We start from the raw sequence: 16,147 nt of genomic DNA, 5'->3' as shown, positions 1-16,147 counted from the left end.
TTTATTCGATCGTGATTAAAGAAAATCAGTACCTATGTACCTACCTAATTTGTGTAATATTCAGTTGGAATAAAGGTCCTTTGGGGTCAAACTCTCTGTTTATCGCCGTCTGTGCATCAACTAGGTACCCGAAAGGTTTCACCAATCAAAACATTAAACATGAATGTGTTTATGTGCAATTATTTAGGTCAGATAATAACACCCAAACCCCGTGAAAACATTTCACGAGAGGATGTTTGAAAAACGCCACGGAAAAAATAAAATAAAATAAAACACACACAAACAAAATGAAAATAAGGTCAATAGGTTTGTTTTGTTTGTCTGGACTCTAAAATTCCATGAAGATTTCGCGATTATGTTCGCGGATTTGGCGATTATGTTCGCGGATTTCGCGATTATGTTCGCGGATTTGGCGATTTTCAGACACCGAAGCGAATACAATAGTCCGTCCACTATACCTTTTATTATTAGTAATAATAAAGGAAGGACGGACTAAAAAGCAAAGAAATTTACGTAACCCCCAACGCGATGACATAAACATCTATAAGATACCAGTTTATATTTTATCCTTAATATCATTCAAATCTTGTGCTTTGAAAATTAACCAACAGCAAGTTTTAGTATTTTCCGAGCAATAAAAACAGATCTTTCCAATATTTTGTAACCAGGTAAATGGATTTAAGTAATCCTGAAGTATCCTGAAGGTTGTCACTGAAATCTCGACTTTACCTACGTAGGTAATGTTTTGTATCCTTGAGATTTTACTAGAATTAACACCGACTTATCTTGTTTGTGTGTTATCTTATCATGATTGTGGAATTTCTCTTCGGGTAAAGTAAATTACCTCTACCTAGTTCTAATTTTTATAATTCTGGGGAAAATCTGTGTCGTAATATTAGGTCTGTTATTATAAATTTTAATTGCTCTGACGAGTGCGTCCCTGTGCACATGATACCGGATGATAATTTATGTAGGAAGTTTCTTGCTGAAAATAATTGATGATCATTTACAATTTTACACCTAGGTAAGTAGGTCGACCGAGGGAAAGACCAAAGACGAAAGGGAGGGTAGGGTTTGCTTTCATTCAGAAATAAACTAAAACAAGATATTTTTTCGTTACCAAATCCACTCGTGCAAAAAGAAGGTACCTAGTTTTCATAGAAAATGCATTACAATATAAGACACTCAACATTATTTGATAACTCAGTTCCTAGAAAAAAGAATAATTAGCGATGTTGAGATGTTATAGATCTATTTATTATTACTTGTTATCTCAGATGGCCCAGATTTTGGAATAAAGGTCCTTTGGGGTCAAACTCTCTGTTTATCGCCGTCTGTGCATCAACTAGGTACCCGAAAGGTTTCACCAATCAAAACATTAAACATGAATGTGTTTATGTGCAATTATTTAGGTCAGATAATAACACCCAAACCCCGTGAAAACATTTCACGAGAGGATGTTTGAAAAACGCCACGGAAAAAATAAAATAAAATAAAACACACACAAACAAAATGAAAATAAGGTCAATACGGTTTGTTTTGTTTGTCTGGACTCTAGAAGATTCCATGAAGAGTAGTTGAAGTCTGTATACCATCGATCATATAGGTATTCAGCAATTTGGGTAATAGGTCTCTAACTCTCTACAGTAAAATTTTAACCCTGGGTTTCCGAAATCAACTTGGTGGAAGCTACAAGAGGGATGAAGTTATCAATAATTTCTTTAATTGAGTATTCAAATACACATCGTTATTATTTATAATTTCCTTTGGGTATAATTTTAATACATGTGCTGTTTAATTTGAAAAAATCTAAGAAATGGTGGTTGGACATACAATTCTTAAGTAGCCTCGTAGGTAATTAACCCTGGGTTTCCGAAATCAACTTGGTGGAAGCTACAAGAGGGATGAAGTTATCAATAATTTCTTTAATTGAGTATTCAAATACATATCGTTATTATATATAATTTCCTTTGGGTATAATTTTAATACATTTGCTGTTTAATTTGTAAAATTCTAAGAAATGGTGGTTGGACATACAATTCTTAAGTAGCCTCGTAGGTAAGTACCTATTAGAGATCTAACTCTTAATTAGCCCAGTAGGTATTACAGATATAATTGTTACCTATGTAAACAGGAAAATCACAAAATGAAATTAAATAGACACCAGACACCAAACAGGTACCTAAAATACATAATCGATAGTGAAATATGTATTGGAAAATTTTCACTAACTTTAGGTATTACAGATATAATTGTTACCTATGTAAACAGGAAAATCACAAAATGAAATTAAATAGACACCAGACACCAAACAGGTACCGACGGGCTAAAAAGAAAAAGACCCCTCACACTAAGCTGACTCAATCTGATTTAAACTTACAGGACCAAAAGAACACGTGCTAAATGCCCTCAAAGTAACCTATCCTGATACAAACCAGACACAATGTTGCTTAACTTTTGTGATTCATCGATAATTAATACACTAATCGTGCTATTATTCGTTGCTAGTTACTTGTCTGTTCTTACCTAGCTCCCGCCCTTACAAGGTGTCATATTTTGTATGAACGCCTGGTATTTATTTTGACTATGCAATGTGCAATGTTTTTGTTAGGCGTAGAGCAGAGGTTCCCAAGATTGCTCAAGCCACGGACCACTAAATGGAAAGTTCTCCAAGCCTTCAATATCCATCAAATAAATTTAATTTTTCGCACATTGCATAACTAAATTGTATTTAGGCGTTTCATTAAAATAGCTTTTTTTATCATTCTGTCATCGTAATGTTTGCTTCTCCTACTGATTGAAAACTGGTGAAAAAGTAATGGTAGTCCGACTATTACCCAACAAATTCGTTAGTTCTACATCTAAATTCTTACTTTAGCCCTACTTCTCGAATGAAAATGAAAGTTGACATTCCTCAGAACTTGAGTCCATTTTCTAAAATGTTTCTGAGCCTTTTTTTCCCAAAAGGTACAGTTCAGTCCTTTTTCAGGGCCAAAGTTCCGCTGTTTAGGGCTATACCTGTGGAAAAAACTGAAAAGGAGTTGGGTGGATCTCACAACTTTACCTTTAGCCTTCAGGTCACTTCAAAATTTTCAGAGAGATTCGATAATTTATGTACCCTAGATCAAAAGAGTTCCTCAAGGCCGGATTCCAAGAAATGTACGGTTCGGCCGTTAATCAGGATTTCAATAGTTCGTGCTGAAAGAAAAGCTTCGCTATAGTAATATTGAAAACACTGGCACTGATATTTAAAATAAAACTAAAATATCTGAAAACTTTATTAGTAAACAAAAAGAACATATTAAAAAGTCGACCTACACTTTAAGTGCTACCATATTAGAACATGGGTGGCAGTACACGCCTTGCAAATGGTACTTTTACTAAGTTTAAGCTCAGTAACCTATTTTAAGGGACCATATTAGAACATGGGTGGCAGTACACGCCTTGCAAATGGTACTTTTACTAAGTTTAAGCTCAGTAACCTATTTTAAGGGAAAAAAATGAACTTATGCTCTCAAATCCATAATATAAAGGACAATGTTATAGACATCTCTTTGGTTATAATCATTATTAAAAACTTAAAATACAATAAAAGTTCATCAACAGAACCATAGCGTGAGACACAGGAGGGAGAAAAACATCTCGACAGTACGTCTCGTGGATCATTGACTAGAGAAAAGTAATTAGGAAGGTGAGAAAATCATCTTAAGGTCACTTATACTACAACCCTTCTTAAAAATAAAGGGACAGTTTTATTCAGGCTAACGTAGTTTTTATTAAATCTACTTAACATTTGATTTAAGTAATAAGAAACAATTTATTGTTATAAGTACGTTCCTATTTATTACTTTAACTAGAGCTACATACTGACTTGAGTTTTAATAGTTTTAAGGTTTTTAAAAGATGAGTGTTTCACCGCTGTTTTTATTTCGTAGCGATGAAACAACTGCTTCCACTTTTCCTATTAATCAATGACAAATTTCCCAACGAAGTATGCATAATAAAATAATATCAAGTGATATTTATTATTTTAGTATCAATGTTTTCCTGTGTCAAGGTTTGCAGGTCGTAAAGAAAAAAAAATTCTCGTTCAGGGGAAAATCGGAGAAAGTAGGTAGGTATAGGTACTTATTATTAAATATGTTTATATTAGACATCCTAGGTTATAAAGTTATGAAATAGGTAACTACAAAACTTATTACCTATATATGATACAATCCGTGGACTTTTTCAAGGAAACTGACGATGAAGGAGATGGACGAAACTCGAGTCGAATGAGATCAAAACCGGAACGTGTATCCATTGTATCATATAAAGGTAATAAGTTTTGGGTTATAAAGTTATGAAATAGGTAACTACAAAACTTATTACCTATATATGATACAATCCGTGGACTTTTTCAAGGAAACTGACGATGATGGAGATGGACGAAACTCGAGTCGAATGAGATCAAAACCGGAACGTGTATCCATTGTATCATATAAAGGTAATAAGTATTATAGATATAGGTACTTGCAACTTTGAATTCATCAGTTGAATAGGTGACAGAGAGAGGGAGAGCAAGAAAAAAGAACAAGCTGGGCCTCATTGGACGCTTGATATATTAATATATTATTCTTAATATTAATATATTATTCTATGATATAATATAATTACTGGACGAAGGTACAAGTACCATTTTATATTATTCTATTAATTATTAATTAACAATTCTTAGTAGATATTTCTACAGGAATGGCTCCGTCCAATATTTAGTAGTGGATCCTAGTACATATTCTGAGGTACCACATCTGTCCACATAATTGGCTGCAGCTGCTTTGGCCCTACTTCTATGTTTCACATCCTTTGGTCTCATCATATTCTTTCGTGTACTTAATAATCGACTAGGTGTCACTATGGATTTTTGACTTAAACCAGTAGCTTCCAGAAATTTTTCATACGTTACTCCATTCTCCTGTGGTAGATGTGGCAAGTTGCTATTATTTTTAGGTGCCGAGCTATCTTCGTTCTGTACCTGTTGTTCAGCTTCATTTTCTACATTGCCAACTTCACAATCGTCAAAACTAAACTCCTCAAAGTTATTTCTTAACTCATTATTGCCGAAATCTTCTTCTTCTTCATTTAAACTCAACTTGGATTTGTCATGACTTCTAAGGTCTTCAAATTTTCGAACCATGAGCGAAACTTTGGGTGAGATATCTGTTTTATCTTTTCTCTCTATAATCTCCATATTTATGTCTTGTAGTGAGTTAAAACTCAAGTTTTTCCCGCTTCCTATGATGTTTTTTCCAGTAACATTTCTCTTAGTAGTTATAGTTTCGAGGGACTTTTCATTTACCTCATCCATTTCATCCAAGGCAGAATTAGAAATCACATAAAGTTCATCGTCTGAGCTCTGACTTCCTCCCATATTCATTGAGAAATTGTCCAGTGAGAACTGACTTTTCATAAAGGCAAGTTTACTTTTGATTTTCGAGCTGTGGTCAATGGGGAATATTTTGCGACCAACCCAATTTAAATTCAAAGGTTTAGGAGGCACCCGGGGTGGAGGTTTAACATTTGAGGCAGTTTGATTCTTTACTTTTTCAGGACTTTTCCCACCAATTTTTGTTTTGACCATGTCAACTTTTCCTGGAGACTCATTTAAATTGTTTCTAATGTTCCCGTTCGTTATTCCAATGCTATTGGCTCCGTCGTTATCTCCCTCATCCTCATAATCCTCTTTATCTCTAAGCAAAATTTGATTTACACATTTAAGCACAGGATTATCTTGAAACTCGGTGTCTGGTTCTGCAGAATCATTAGTTTCAACAATGTTGCTATTGGAATTAGGAGCCCCGTTCACCTGTTCTATCTGATCCTCTTGCTTAGAGCTAAAGTTCACTGAGTCGTCACCATTGCTACAGGTGTACTCCTCATTAGGTTTACATTTCTCATCCGAATAATGAGTTCCTTCTTCTTCATGTAGATCTGAGATTTTTGTCAAGTTAATATCGAACTTGACGGACTTCTTAATTTGTTTCTCGAAAACATCGCGACTTTGTACTTTCTCTTTCACACTCTTGTGTTTGCTCACAGGATATGTGATGGAACTTATGAGGTCTGGCTTGGAATTTTCCGCTGCAAGGTCATCCGAATGGCTTCCACTATTGTAGGACGTGTCATCACTACTCTCAGTTCTAATTTCATAGGCCTCATCTTCACGCTCCTTACTGATTTTCTTCAGACAACGTTTACATACCGAGTTGTTGTTGAGACTTTCAATTTCTTTTCTTTGTTGGATTATCACAGTATCTTTTTGTATGAGTTGTTCTCGAATAGATTTTTGTTCCTTACGTAGTTTAGCCTCCAGAACATAAAGCACTCGTAAGAGATGGCTCAGTTGTTTCTCTCGCAAGTCCTCGCTCTGTTTTAATTTCAGCTCTGTTTCCTTTGTCTTTGTGCTGTAAGCTAATACTAATTGACGACATCGTATCGTTTGATGCCTCAATGCTTTTCTAGTTCCCTCCAATTCTTCTTTCAATGACTGAGCGCTTCTTGTCATCGGAAACCTGAAACAATCAGAAATATTAAAATAATATTATTTAATAAGCAGAAATATCACAAACTTTCCTCCTGTCTTGTAAGAGATGTCCTCATCCTATTTTTTGTAGTGACATATCAACAAGAGCATAGGTTTTCATTGTAAAGTGAACACACGAGGGCACGAGACATGAGGCTACCCCACATCCCACATAGGTATTATAAATTTCATCACAACAACACACTATGCTTGCTACAGTACTATTGGTACGTGCTAATTTAAACTGTGAATATTATAATGAGTTTATTATTTTCATAGCATAACATGAATATTCAGTTTGGAAATTGTGTTTGTCTCTCTCGGTTACATTGTCAGTAAGTACCGTTCCTACATCCTCCCTGAAATAGAAATACGCTGAGGATAAAATAAGTACCTACTTGAGAATCATCAACATTTTATATAATTATGTATAGTTAATACCTACAGTACATATCGTACGCGTACGTACGTATTTATCAAGATATAGGCACCTATCATTCTATAGTAGGTACAAGGTATTCACCCTCTACTAAAATCAATGAATACGAGAAAATATTACAGCCTGGTGCCCTTGACACAGCCATGAAGTCAGAGCCTGCCAAAAATTACTTTCAAAGAATTTCGAGGACAAAAATTACTGAAAGCCAAAAGTCGTGTTTATTTTTTCACTTATCAAGAGGGGGATTAGAAATCAAGATTCAGTTAAGAACTATTGCAAACTGACAGAGGGGTCATAGGGGTGGTTTTGTTTAATGTTTGGTCACTAGGACAACCACGTTTTTTCTCATAAAATAGAGGAAAATATGTACAAACGTAATAAAAGAGAATTCTATGATTTCCAGGTATAAATTAGAAATATATTCCATTTTCCATTCCATACTATAAACTCTAGAGATGAAAACTACAGACTTCTGTTTTGCATGGGTAGATGGCACGAAAATAACAATAATAATAATGCAACATAATACAAAAGAGGTGCCTATAGGTGAGTAAGGTAGGTACGTACATGTGGGTACCTCTTCTCATTTCATAACACATAGAATTTCATTAACAGTAAGTATAATAGCTAGAAGCCCGACTAGCCAAGTGTGACAATGGATTTGATAACTGACTAACCAGCACATTTCAGACATCAATAATACTGAATCCTGGTAGAGTATTGAGGTGAAAAAGGAACGGCTGAAATACACACAACATATCCTCACATATCTACCGAAGTGGGGTGAAAATATGCGGGTACCATTTGTTCAAAGTTAAACGTTGCACGTTGGTTTGTGAAAGGTGATAAGGAGGTATTAAACTGGTGAAAAAGTAATGGTAGTCCGACTATTACCCAACAAATTCGTTAGTTCTACATCTAAATTCTTACTTTAGCCCTACTTCTCAAATGAAAGTTGACATTCCTCAGAACTTGAGTCCATTTTCTAAAATGTTTCTGAGCCTTTTTTTTCCAGAAGGTACAGTTCAGTCCTTTTTCAGGGCCAAAGTTCCGCTGTTTAGGGCTATACCGTGGAAAAACTGAAAAGGAGTTGGTGGATCTCACAACTTTACCTTTAGCCTCAGGTCACTCAAAATTTTCAGAGAGATTCGATAATTTATGTACCTAGATCAAAAGAGTCCTCAGGCCGGATTCCAAGAAATGTACGGTTCGGCCGTTAATCAGGATTTCAATAGTTCGTGCTGAAAGAAAAGCTTCGCTATAGTAATATTGAAAACACTGGCACTGATATTTAAAATAAAACTAAAATATCTGAAAACTTTATTAGTAAACAAAAAGAACATATTAAAAAGTCGACCTACACTTTAAGTGCTACCATATTAGGACGGGCTAAAAAGAAAAAGACCCCTCACACTAAGCTGACTCAATCTGATTTAAACTTACAGGACCAAAAGAACACGTGCTAAATGCCTTCAAAGTAACCTATCCTGATACAAACCAGACACAATGTTGCTTAACTTTAGTGATTCATCGATAGTTAATACACTAATCATGCTATTATTCGTTGCTAGTTACTGGTCTGTTCTTACCTAGCTCCCGCCCTTACAAGGTGTCATATTTTGTATGAATGCCTGGTATTTATTTTGACTATGCAATGTGCAATGTTTTTGTATAGGCGTAGAACAGAGGTTCCCAAGCTTGCTCAAGCCACGGACCACTAAATGGAAAGTTCTCCAAGCCCTCAATATTCATCAAATAAATTTAACTCTTCGCACATTGCATAACTAAATTGTATTTAGGCGTTTCATTACAATAGCTTTTTTATCATTCTGTCATCGTAATGTTTGCTTCTCCTACTGATTGAAAACTGGTGAAAAAGTAATGGTAGTCCGACTATTACCCAACAAATTCGTTAGTTCTACATCTAAATTCTTACTTTAGCCCTACTTCTCGAATGAAAATGAAAGTTGACATTCCTCAGAACTTGAGTCCATTTTCTAAAATGTTTCTGAGCCTTTTTTTCCCAAACATAACAGCATGGACCATCATCATGAGATGAGAATGAAAATATTTCTGATCATATTCGAATCCTGAACCTGAAATCATTAGTTCTTTTCCACCGCCAATTCCTCCAAGCTATGACGATCAGGTTTGGTACGTTACCTACGTGATAGTGCAAAACTAAACATCTAATTTGTGATTTTCAATAGAAACACGTGCACCCTTTAGACGATCAGGTTTGGTACGTTACCTACGTGATAGTGCAAAACTAAACATCTAATTTGTGATTTTCAATAGAAACACGTGCACCCTTTAGAGTCTCTCGAACTTAATTTCTTTAACATTAAATTTCTTATTGTTATCACTACCTACCTAGAGTACCTAGTATAAATTATCTCATGCTCTCTGTCATTTCTTAAAGCTGCTTTCTTTTCTTCTCATCTGACCGGTGCTTATTTGTTGGCGAATTTTAACTTCTATTTAATTTCTTAAAATTTCCCATAATTTATGGCTTGACAAGTTTCTCTCGATCTCTCTATGATCTATATTATCTATAATATGAACGTTCTGTATTTATTTCTATTCTGTTCTCAAATTACCTAGCCATCAACTCGAATTCCGAAGTACCTAGGTATTTATACCTACTACAAAGTGAACTAATGTCCCTGTTCTATTTTGGTATCCTACATTTTTTGTCAATTACCTACCTGCTGGTTTAGCTTCAGTTTCCTCCTGTACCTAAGGAAAGGTTAAATGACCTCTACCTGTATTATCAGCAATTATGCTAGTGACTAGAGACCGGATGGTAAATGTTATGGTCTGTAGTAGTGAACTCTTCAGGTTATGAGCAAAGAAATAAGCCAACCAGAAAGCTGTGTCTTGGTTCTTCTTCAATTCTTTTTGGCTCACTATGGACAATGGTTTCTTAGTCCATTTTTAAGCTTACCTATCTTATCAAATTTAAAAAATCTCATTGAAGTTAATTTTCTCTATTTCTTTACACATAGGTTTATGTTATTTCATTACCTTTCTCCATATTGTTATTGTATTTTGCTTCCTAGTTTTAAATATGTAAATGCAGTTTCTTTGTGTTATTATGTCACAACTTCCCTAGTTTTAAATAATTACTACTACTTACATTAGCTATCCATTAGCCAAGGTCTAAAGGTCTGACTGGGGGACTAACAGGGAGGATACCAAACCTCAAATTTCCCTTGATAAAGAAATAGCACTTGTAAAGTTTTTGTAGCCAAACCAAATGTCAGCCTAAAGCAATCACCCTATCTAGGGCTGATTGAGAGGCTGATAAAAAAAACACCGGCCACATCTGAACATGTGAAAAGGTGTACTTGTAGGTATTTGTGCCATAAACTTGTAAAGTTTTTGTAGCCAAACCAAATGTCAGCCTAAAGCAATCACCCTATCTAGGGCTGATTGAGAGGCTGATAAAAAAAACACTGGCCACATCTGAACATGTGAAAAGGTGTACTTGTAGGTATTTGTGCCATAGTACCTAATGACAAAATGCAGGCACTATATCAGTAGATAATAATCAAAAGCCCTATTGACCCAACACCGGCACAAGATAGACAGTCGGTACACTGTTCTAAACTAACAAGAAATGTCTGAGACTAACCGATTTAGGTAGGTAAGTTACCATCAAGTTAATTCTTACAAACAACATCATCAACTACAGTTTTTAAATTTGGACAACAACTAATACTTGGGACTTTGGGACTGCATAGGTTGACCCAGCCACTGGATTCATGCTCGGTTCTTGCTTTTATACCAAATAGAAGACACAGATGTATTAGCTATTATGTTTCTAACTGCTAAGCTGTTTTTTCAGTAGAAAAACTTGGAAAACATTATTGTTAAACACAAAGGCCAAGTTAGCTCCTCCAAAAAGTTCTCTTACTTACCCTATTCAGGCAGTTTTATATTTTTCTCCAACTTTCAAATAGTTTTACAGTTGGCAAAGATTTACCTACTGTTTCCATAGTAATTTGGGTAATGGAGACTGGAGAGGGGCAGGAAATGACTTAATTGGCTAGTAAAGAAATAACCAAAGGTTAGTGAAAGAATATTAACAAATAGTTTAACCAAAAATTCAATTATCTCAGGACTTTTTGTTTTCGGTTCAAATCAAAATTTCAAATTTAACAAAGATCAAAAATTCAAATTTCGCGGGAAAATTGTTTGTTTTGATTCTGTAAGACTTGTTTACACGATTTACTCTTGAGACAGTAATGTTTCCCAATCCCAAAATGGGTATGTAGGACTACGTCATCGTATAACATAACGTCCTTTCATTTAGATTAGTCTTTTTCAAAGTTTTTCTCAGGAATACCAATTTTTATCAAGAAAAAGTCACATCAATTTTCACTTTCTATTTTCAATATATGTGTTTTGGAACCGTTTTTATCTCGAAGCGGCCATCATGTTTTTCGTTCAGATGACGCTTCTGTGCAAGAGAGACGGAAAATGTGTCAAGGTCAGAAATACTACGGAATCTAGGTACGCGTAAGCGTAAGGTTGTGATTTACTACAGTAAGGTCATTGCCCTCACCCTTCTTTTGTTCACCTGTCTCCACAAATTTAGTACTAATGGACTATTTTGTACTAGAAAAAAGTACTTTTCTTATTTTTTCACTTTTTAGTATTCTGAAGCCAACCAGAAAGCTGTGTCTTGGTTCTTCTTCAATTCTTTTTGGCTCACTATGGACAATGGTTTCTTAGTCCATTTTTAAGCTTATCTTATCAAATTTAAAAAATCTCATTGAAGTTAATTTTCTCTATTTCTTTACACATAGGTTTATGTTATTTCATTACCTTTCTCCATATTGTTATTGTATTTTGCTTCCTAGTTTTAAATATGTAAATGCAGTTTCTTTGTGTTATTATGTCACAACTTCCCTAGTTTTAAATAATTACTACTACTTACATTAGCTATCCATTAGCCAAGGTCTAAAGGTCTGACTGGGGGACTAACAGGGAGGATACCAAACCTCAAATTTCCCTTGATAAAGAAATAGCACTTGTAAAGTTTTTGTAGCCAAACCAAATGTCAGCCTAAAGCAATCACCCTATCTAGGGCTGATTGAGAGGCTGATAAAAAAAACACCGGCCACATCTGAACATGTGAAAAGGTGTACTTGTAGGTATTTGTGCCATAATACCTAATGACAAAATGCAGGCACTATATCAGTAGATAATAATCAAAAGCCCTATTGACCCAACACCGGCACAAGATAGACAGTCGGTACACTGTTCTAAACTAACAAGAAATGTCTGAGACTAACCGATTTAGGTAGGTAAGTTACCATCAAGTTAATTCTTACAAACAACATCATCAACTACAGTTTTTAAATTTGGACAACAACTAATACTTGGGACTTTGGGACTGCATAGGTTGACCCAGCCACTGGATTCATGCTCGGTTCTTGCTTTTATACCAAATAGAAGACACAGATGTATTAGCTATTATGTTTCTAACTGCTAAGCTGTTTTTTCAGTAGAAAAACTTGGAAAACATTATTGTTAAACACAAAGGCCAAGTTAGCTCCTCCAAAAAGTTCTCTTACTTACCCTATTCAGGCAGTTTTATATTTTTCTCCAACTTTCAAATAGTTTTACAGTTGGCAAAGATTTACCTACTGTTTCCATAGTAATTTGGGTAATGGAGACTGGAGAGGGGCAGGAAATGACTTAATTGGCTAGTAAAGAAATAATTAAAGGTTAGTGAAAGAATATTAACAAATACCTAGTTTAACCAAAAATTCAATTATCTCAGGACTTTTTGTTTTCGGTTCAAATCAAAATTTCAAATTTAACAAAAATCAAAAATTCAAATTTCGCGGGAAAATTGTTTGTTTTGATTCTGTAAGATTCGTTTACACGATTTACTCTTGAGACAGTAGAGCGCATGCGCAAACTCGAAGCGGCCATCATGTTTTTCGTTCAGATGACGCTTCTGTGCAAGAGAGACGGAAAATGTGTCAAGGTCAGAAATACTACGGAATTTAGGTACGCGTAAGCGTAAGGTTGTGATTTACTACAGTAAGGTCATTGCCCTCACCCTTCTTTTGGTCACCTGTCTCCACAAATTTAGTACTAATGGACTATTTTGTACTAGAAAAAAGTACTTTTCTTATTTCTTCACTTTTTAGTATTCTCTACAAGTCTACATTACTCTACACTGTCTACATCCTTTTAACCGATTTTAGGGCGTTGGAATTTTTGAGATTCCAAATTTAACGGTGTTTTTTTTTTCCTTTTTTTCAGTGAATCCCAACCTACTCTTTGTTCTGCCAATATTTCAAGTTTCTATTTGTGAGAATAGCTTAGTCTACCGAACAAACAGTTCCAAATTTAATACAATAATGCTACTGTATAGATTGTAGAACTTGGCCTGGTGCACTGCTGTACCTCTGTTGTAGAAATGTACATAATTATAATTGAATTCTTTTCCTAACAATTTATTTGAGATGTTCTTGAACAAAACAGGTAGGTAAATTATTCCAATCCTATTTTTTATTATTTTTATTTTTTTACTTGCGGATTCTATTGTAGAAATTATTGTAGTTTGGTTGTGCCACTGTTCTAATTTATAGTGCTAGAGGTTAAGACCATGCATAATAGAAAAATTGAGAGATATTATTTTCCAAATAACGAAAGAGCAAAATCTTCGTTGAGTATTTCAACCAGTAATGGAACATTAGAAATTTATCACAACCCAGGATTTGATCCTGTAACCTCCCTATTACAAGAACGACGAGATAATCTTTCCAAAAGTCTGTGTCAACTGTGTGAAATCTAGATTCACAGATGTGATGATGATAATAATACGTTTTATACCTTATTTTCCGAATAACGAAAGAGCAAAATCTTCGTTGAGTATTTCAACCAGTAATGGAACATTAGAAATTTATCACAACCCAGGATTTGATCCTGTAACCTCCCTATTACAAGAACGACGAGATAATCTTTCCAAAAGTCTGTGTCAACTGTGTGAAATCTAGATTCACAGATGTGATGATAATATAATACGTTTTATACCTAGGTAGATACTGAAAAATATTCCCATTTACCAAGGTGTGAGATAGGTAGGTACTTGATATCGTGTATACCTACTACAATGTATAGCAATAGCATATGAAATTTCATCAGCATATGCAACCTTATTCAGATGAAGGTGATGATCCTAGTACCATAGTCATTACTAGCATGGCCCACACTATAGCTTATTTATGAGAGTCCTTTTCACAACGAATGTCCTAAATTGAGTCTCTCAAAAAAGCTTATTTTATGAGATGGTGACTGAATTTCAGGTTAAAAAGAGTTTGAATGGAATACCTACTGAAAATAATAATAATAATAAAATGTGGATTTCGATTTAGAAGAAGAAAAAGATTCTTCAATAATTTTGACTTCGTTTCGACTTGTAATCCTCTCTTCTCCCTCCTCCTCGTCTATTTCTTTTTCTGCTCTTCGTCCCTCGTATTAGCTCCATCGTAATCTATCTTCTTCTTCAGTTTATCTTCTTCTCCATCTCCCTTTCTCCAAAATCTAGAGTTCAAAAAACAGTCCTGTTCTCCTATTATTGTGAATTGAAGAAATCAACTCGAACCAGAGTATAGAGAGGTACGTCTAAACATCACATACACAACTAACCTACATTTCCAAACTCACCAAACAAATGTAAACATTGCAATTATTTCAGACCTGACTATCATTCCTTATGTTTTTTTCTTCTTTTGTGAAAGTGTGGCCACTTGAAATTGTTCCAAGGGAGACTTGGTGAGAATTGTGATCTCTAAAAAATAACAATAATATTTATTCCAGACATGAAGTACTAAACAATAAAATTATGGTGATTTGTTCTATTGAGGTGAAAAAGGAACGGCTGAAATACACACAACATATCCTCACATATCTACCGAAGTGGGGTGAAAATATGCGGGTACCATTTATTCAAAGTTAAACGTTGCACGTTGGTTTGTGAAAGGTGATAAGGAGGTATGTTAGTTTAGCAGTTAGATATCAGTACTTAGAGGAAAATGAGTTAGATATAAGGGTCAGAATTCTAATAATGGACGCACAATGGCAGGGTGTCCAATTACCGTTGACTAATACAATACGTCTTCTATATAAATTGTACGATTTGAACAATTAGATTGACTGGAGTATGTTGAATCTAATTGATTGATTGGATTAACTTTGAGTTAATATTCCCAAAGTCCCCATTTATCTATATTAATACCAGGAGTAGGTACTTATGTTGTGAAATCAATACTCACCGATCAAAGAAAAACTATTGAGTCTCTCAAAAAAGCTTATTTTATGAGATGGTGACTGAATTTCAGGTTAAAAAGAGTTTGAATGGAATACCTACTGAAAATAATAAAATGTGGATTTCGATTTAGAAGAAGAAAAAGATTCTTCAATAATTTTGACTTAGTTTCGACTTGTAATCCTCTCTTCTCCCTCCTCCTCCTCCTCCTCCTCCTCCTCCTCCTCCTCGTCTATTTCTTTTTCTGCTCTTCGTCCTTCGTATTAGCTCCATCGTAATCTATCTTCTTCAGTTTATCTTCTTCTCCATCTCCCTTTCAAATTACCGTTGACTAATACAATACGTCTTCTATATAAATTGTACGATTTGAACAATTAGATTGACTGGAGTATGTTGAATCTAATTGACTGATTTGATTAACTTTGAGTTAATATTCCCAAAATCCCCATTTATCTGTATTAATACAAGGAGTAGGTACTCATGTTGTGAAATCAATACTCACCGATCAAAGAAAAACTATCCAGGGTGAAAATACAGCAGATCTACATTTAACTGACTTCTATGTGGCGAAAAACTTTCTAGGAATAGGCGAGCTCTTCTCTCATGCTTCAAAAGGTTAACAATCTGTAACAAAAAAAAATGAAAATCAAATTGTAATAAATATAACATTTAAGTATATAGAATAGGCATAAAAAGAGAGACGGTATTTTTCATTAGGGGTACATAAGATTGAATCAGTAATAATTTTTCTTTATTTATGTGTGATCTTGTTGAGGTAAGTATCACAATTGAGTGGTCCGGTGCCAGACTTGCCTAACCCTCAATTTCTTCAAATTGAGATAATGAGACCTAA

The 16,147-nt window shown here is 34.7% G+C and overlaps 1 protein-coding gene across 2 annotated transcripts; it reads right to left on the bottom strand.

The window, feature by feature from the left end:
• Positions 1-3,242: 3,242 nt before the first annotated feature.
• On the bottom strand, positions 3,243-15,923 carry LOC103520099. 2 transcript variants are annotated; one of them, XM_026831353.1, is made up of 4 exons: positions 15,797-15,923; positions 4,618-6,551; positions 3,483-3,878; positions 3,243-3,400 (listed from the first exon to the last, which is right to left on the bottom strand). In XM_026831353.1, the coding sequence occupies exon 2, from the start codon at positions 6,542-6,544 to the stop codon at positions 4,727-4,729; it is 1,818 nt and encodes a 605-aa protein (XP_026687154.1). In that variant the 5' UTR covers positions 6,545-6,551; positions 15,797-15,923; the 3' UTR covers positions 3,243-3,400; positions 3,483-3,878; positions 4,618-4,726. The 2 variants fall into 2 exon arrangements, with proteins under 2 accessions (XP_026687154.1, XP_008483418.1); XM_008485196.3 differs by lacking the exon at positions 3,243-3,400 and having other exon boundaries at positions 3,510-3,884; positions 4,624-6,551.
• Between the last annotated feature and the right edge of the window lie 224 nt (positions 15,924-16,147).

This window comes from Diaphorina citri, unplaced genomic scaffold, assembly GCF_000475195.1.
Source record: "Diaphorina citri unplaced genomic scaffold, Diaci psyllid genome assembly version 1.1 scaffold3217, whole genome shotgun sequence".
NCBI lineage: Eukaryota > Metazoa > Arthropoda > Insecta > Hemiptera > Psyllidae > Diaphorina > Diaphorina citri.
This window is presented reverse-complemented; position numbering and strand designations above follow the sequence as displayed.

Excerpts from the sequence above, each read along its gene's own strand:
- LOC103520099 (XM_026831353.1), bottom strand. The coding sequence starts at position 6,544 with ATGACAAGAAGCGCTCAGTCATTGAAAGAAGAATTGGAGGGAACTAGA.